We start from the raw sequence: 5426 nt of genomic DNA on the forward strand, positions 1-5426 counted from the left end.
GTCCAGACTGAAAAACAGAAGCGTTATATAAGTAGCTTTAAGCTTTTTAATCCTCATGCGAGTCTTGAGGCGAATTTTTTAAAACATTGCTAAAATGTGACTATTCCTTTAAAAGCAACCCTTCCGTTAGGTCTAGTCTAACACCTTGTATATAAATTTTTGGGCCTTAATACCCAAAGGGTCTGGAAATTTGCATCCAGTTCTAATCTTGACGACAGACCTCGGTGGTCTGCAGCCCAACATTGAATGTGAAAACTACGTTTATCGTAGTGACGTGTCTCATGATTTTATACAATTCCAAATGGAGCATCAGATCCTGGTGTTTGAGTAAATGAGTATACAAGCTAAAACACTAGCAAAGAATCAAAACCAAGGCTCTAAAAGTATAAATGGCCAAAATTTTAAGAGCACATTTGTAAATAGTGACGAGAGATTGAATATGGACGGGAGCTATGTAGCACGGACAGTGTCCGTGTTGGACACAATACGATATGCAGACACGGCAAATTAAATGTTTTTAAACACGGACACATGATGAAAATGTTAATTAAATATATATTTTAATATATATTTATTTAAAAAATAATTTATAAAATTTAAAAAGTATTTAGAATATATATATATATATATATATATATATATATATATATATATATCAAAGTGTGCATTAAAATGATGAAAATATAACCTATTGGAATAGCTAAGGACTTGATAAGTACATTGGATAACTAAGGTTTGAATCTCACTACAAACATTCTTACTTTTATCACGAGTTTCTCTTCATATATATATTAAAGTGTGCATAAATATAACAAAAACTGAATATGTTTGAATGATTGAGGAGTTGGTGAGTGTCTTAGATGACCAAAGTTTGAATCTCAGCATAAGCCATTTCACTTTTATTATGAGTTGTTGCGTGTCCTCATGTCCGATGTGTATACTTGCGTGTCCGGGCCGAGTTGGTGCGTGTCCGATACAGATACTCGCGTGTCCAGACGTATCCGTGTCAGACACACGATACGGTAGCTGAGGCGGACGTGTCCATGCTACAAAGGATGGGAGGATGTTATATAGATTGACAATGCCTAAGTTAGAGCAGCCTTGTAAAAGTTTTGAATCTGATCGATTTTTCTTTAGCTTATAATATATACTTCAAACTAGTAAGATAAAGAATACTAGGGAATTTTATTCGATCAGTGGAGACTAATAGAGGTCACCCCAAATACTACGTTAGCACTAATATTACTAGTTCGACATTATCATTGGGTAATTCTATCTCGATTTAAAGTCCGAGAGCTTTTTCACTATAATTTAGTTATGATCGGTGTAATTTTTTTCCTTTTTCAGTTCTTGTCAATCTCAGCTGAAAACTGTTATTAGTAAGCACCTGACCAACACGTTGCTCAGCTGAATTTGATCTAAACGAGCTTCTAACAAGGATAAGTGAACTAGTAGTTCTAACTCCAGTTTTTCCCCAAAAACAAAAAAAACAGTTTATAACAGTAATTCGTTATCAGTCTTTCTTTCCTTAAATAAGAATACTGATCAGTACAAATTCCCAAAATAGAAAGGTTTGCGCTTCGGGATAAAGAAGGATAGCTCAATTCATCTTCACGCTTCCCAATTCCTCACGTCATCACTGACGTCTCTCTTCTTCTTCTCCATCCTTCTCTTCTTTATATCTCTACTTATCCACCTCCGATCAGATCAAACCTTCCCTCCGAAAAAAAAAACAACAAAAAATGGCGCAGTCGAGCTCAGACGCCACCGAACGCATTGCCAGAATCTCCGCCCATCTAAACCCCCATACGGACGACGACTCCGCACCTCTCCGGCGACTGAGCTGCCGCGCCAAGGGCGCCGCGTCGGGCTTCAAAGTCGCGATTCTCGGCGCTGCCGGCGGCATAGGCCAGCCTCTTGCCTTGCTCATGAAGATGAACCCTCTCGTCTCCGTCCTCCATCTCTACGACGTCGTCAACACCCCCGGCGTCACCTCTGACGTCAGCCACATGGACACCGGCGCCGTGGTAAATCTCAGCCCCCTCCGAAAATACGAATTCTTAATCTCCGAAGTTCAATTTGAGATTGATTTGAGTGATTGAATTTGTGACAGGTGCGAGGGTTTCTAGGGCAGCAGCAGCTGGAGGAGGCGCTGACCGGAATGGAGCTGGTGATTATTCCGGCCGGCGTGCCGAGAAAGCCGGGGATGACTAGGGATGATTTGTTTAACATCAATGCCGGGATTGTGAGGACGCTTTGTGAAGGAATTGCAAGGTGTTGTCCTAATGCTGTAGTTAACTTGATAAGCAATCCGGTGAACTCGACGGTCCCTATTGCGGCTGAGGTGTTCAAGAAAGCCGGGACTTTCGACCCGAAGCGGCTTTTAGGGGTTACAATGCTTGATGTTGTTAGAGCTAATACTTTTATGGTAGGCATTTGAGTTTGGAGTTCAGTTGGATGATTTGATTGTATTGGTTGTTGGTTTTGTGATGAAGTGTAAATTATTGATGCAGGCAGAGGTTCTGGGATTTGATCCTAGGGAAGTTGATGTTCCTGTTGTTGGTGGTCATGCAGGGGTTACCATTTTGCCTCTTCTGTCGCAGGTTTGGAACGACTTGGTTTCGAGTTTTGGTCATGTGTTTGAACTATAGAGTTCAGTTAACCGATATTATTGTTGTTGTTTTATGCAGGTTAAGCCTCCATGCTCTTTCACCCCGAAGGAAGTTGAGTATCTAACGGATCGTATTCAGAATGGTGGAACTGAGGTTGTTGAGGTGGGTGGTATAACTGGTGCCTCTTGTTGTGCAGTTGCTAGAATTTTAATGACAATATAATGGTGATATATGTTACTTGAGGTTGAGAGGATAGTTCTTGACTTCCCGGCTTATTTAGTTTGATAGAATGTCTGAAATAATGATGTAACAGTAGAATTACAATTTCTGAGTAGTATGCAAAAGTATAGTATAAGAGTACTTTGAATCAAGTATCTTGGAAGTGAAATATACTTCAGATGCCGAATTATAAAAAATTGTTAAATTTTAGGGATAATGTACACGTCAGGCTTAATTTGGTATTATAGAAGTAAGAAATAATTACAATAAGGGCATGCTAAATTGTTTTTGGTAAGTTTGAATATTATACACATTCATCTGTAAATAAAATACTAACGAATAGGGTATCAAGAACAAAAGAAATACTGCTCTCATTGAAGGATGCAGTTATTATTTGTTGCGTTTGCTATTCTGTCAGCATTTGTGGAGATTTTTCTGAAGTGATACTCAGATCATATGTATGGAATAAACTGGTTAAGTATTTTTAGCACTCCTTTATGTTTCTTAGAAGCTAGCAGCCTGCTTTATTGTCTATAGGCTATTATCTGTGCTCAAAAAGTGGGAATTTTCTTACACTCTGTTCAACATATTCTGTGTATCTTGTTAAATTCATTTGTACTTGCTATCTGCCATCTGGCTTGTCTTGTTTATCATTATCAGCTAAGAAGCTAGTCTAATAACTGATCCCTCATTTTAAGACCCTTGGCTATCTTCTGCTTCCATAATGTGATTGATGCTAATGAATTCTAATTCACTAGGAAATCTTGACATTGTATACAGGCAAAAGCTGGAGCTGGTTCTGCAACATTATCAATGGTTAGTAATCTTTAACATTTCTGAGTTATCTCATGTTACATCTTTTGGTTACTAAATCATTAATCCATTCTCTAGTTGAGTTGTTTAAATTCTCAAACTAAGTGAAATATGCAGGCATATGCAGCTGTTAAATTTGCAGATGCATGCCTTCGTGGCTTAAGAGGGGATGCAGGCGTTATTGAATGTGCATTTGTCGCTTCTCAGGTATGTCTCTAGCATCTTATGGCCCTTTGTGAAAACAAGTTCTCCTGGACCTAACAATCATGGCTTGCTTTTCCATAGGTGACTGAACTTCCCTTCTTTGCATCCAAAGTACGGCTTGGCCGTACTGGAGTTGAGGAAATACACCCCCTTGGCCCCCTGAATGAATATGAGAGGTCTGTAATTTTCAGTCAAAAACCCTTGTATTCGACTTGTCTTCTTTCTATACGACTAATTTTTTTTTCTTTGTATATGAAACAGGTCTGGTTTGGAGAAGGCAAAGAAAGAACTAGCAACAAGCATTCAGAAGGGGGTTTCTTTCATCAGAAAGTGATCAAAAATTGCTGGTGCTTTTCCGATATAGACGAATCCATTCATACTCCTTTCTCAAGAACACGGTGGCTCAAAATAAATGGTGGATAACCTGCTGTAAACTGAGGCTCTTTACAACTCCGATGTAAAAAGAGCATGACAAGAGGTTTCCACTTGTGCAGCTTGTATTGTACTGGGATAAATTCCAAAAAAATAAAAATAAAAATAAAAATAAATTGCGGCAGGAACTGTTTTCTTTACTTCATGCAATCAAGTCTATACAAAATCTGTTATCTTCAGGATTAATAGATGCACCTTCTCATCTCTTCCTAGTCCTCCGCAGCTAATTGATGAAAAATGATGAAACCTTGATATGCTTATTCCGACTCTATTCCAATCTGAGATGTGAATCATCTGATCGAGACCGGTCTAACCGTGGGCCGGCCTAATGTTATTTATCTAGCGATTATTAAATCTCAAAAACTAAACATCTGTGGTTCTATGGTGTAGTGGTTAGCACTCTGGACTTTGAATCCAGCGACCTGGGTTCGACTCCCGGTAGGACCTTTTTCTTTTGAACGAATTTGTGCACTCATATTTGTAGCCTGTTTTTCCCTTGATGGTCTGGAATTTTCAATCTCAAAGACTTCCCTAGATCAATTATATATGAAGAACCGGATTCGAGTGCCAAAATTGGCACACCTTTGTATATTTTAATATTTTCTTTATTTATCGACAATATTTCTTTTCCAACATTACCCCTCTCTCTCATTGAAAAAAAGTTAAAAAAACATTAGGGGGTTTCTCTTCTCTCTCCGTCTCTATCTGTTCTACAAAGTACAAACCGAATTTCAACAACATCCCCAATCAAATGGAATTACTTATTTCTAAAATTTGATCACCACCACCAAAAATTCCATCTATCTCATAGAACTCTTCATCCCCAACCCTCAATACCATGCATAATTGTACAATAGGCTATATTACTCACAGAACCACCAATATATGCAATTGAGTTCCAGGAAATTTAGTTGGAAAGCTCAGAAATGATGCACGGTCATGCACCTTCATTGTCGATCCCAATGAACAAACCATTGCCCAAAAAATCAAATATAAAACTCAGTGATAGTGATGGACATCAACTATTAGTTGAAGCTGAATCTTTTAAATTGAGCCAGTAGAAACAAATTCAAGCTACTAGTGAACTACGCACTTACCCTAAAAGCCAAAACATACAATTACAAGTTTCCACACACACACATAAAA

The 5426-nt window shown here is 38.4% G+C and overlaps 1 protein-coding gene and 1 non-coding gene across 2 annotated transcripts; both read left to right on the forward strand.

Annotated features, from left to right (window-relative positions):
* Positions 1 to 1668: 1668 nt before the first annotated feature.
* LOC126800430 (malate dehydrogenase, glyoxysomal) lies at positions 1669 to 4416 on the forward strand. The gene is made up of 8 exons (XM_050527801.1): positions 1669 to 2027; positions 2114 to 2428; positions 2514 to 2603; positions 2691 to 2774; positions 3612 to 3647; positions 3762 to 3851; positions 3930 to 4024; positions 4110 to 4416. Exons 1-8 carry the CDS (start codon positions 1743 to 1745, stop codon positions 4180 to 4182), a joined length of 1068 nt encoding a protein of 355 aa, XP_050383758.1. The 5' UTR covers positions 1669 to 1742; the 3' UTR covers positions 4183 to 4416.
* Positions 4417 to 4655: 239 nt separating this feature from the next.
* TRNAQ-UUG (transfer RNA glutamine (anticodon UUG)) lies at positions 4656 to 4727 on the forward strand. The gene has a single exon. It is a non-coding gene; the product is annotated as a tRNA-Gln (tRNA).
* Positions 4728 to 5426: the final 699 nt, after the last annotated feature.

The sequence above is a fragment of the Argentina anserina genome, chromosome 1 (assembly GCF_933775445.1).
Source record: "Argentina anserina chromosome 1, drPotAnse1.1, whole genome shotgun sequence".
In the NCBI taxonomy this organism is placed as follows: domain Eukaryota; kingdom Viridiplantae; phylum Streptophyta; class Magnoliopsida; order Rosales; family Rosaceae; genus Argentina; species Argentina anserina.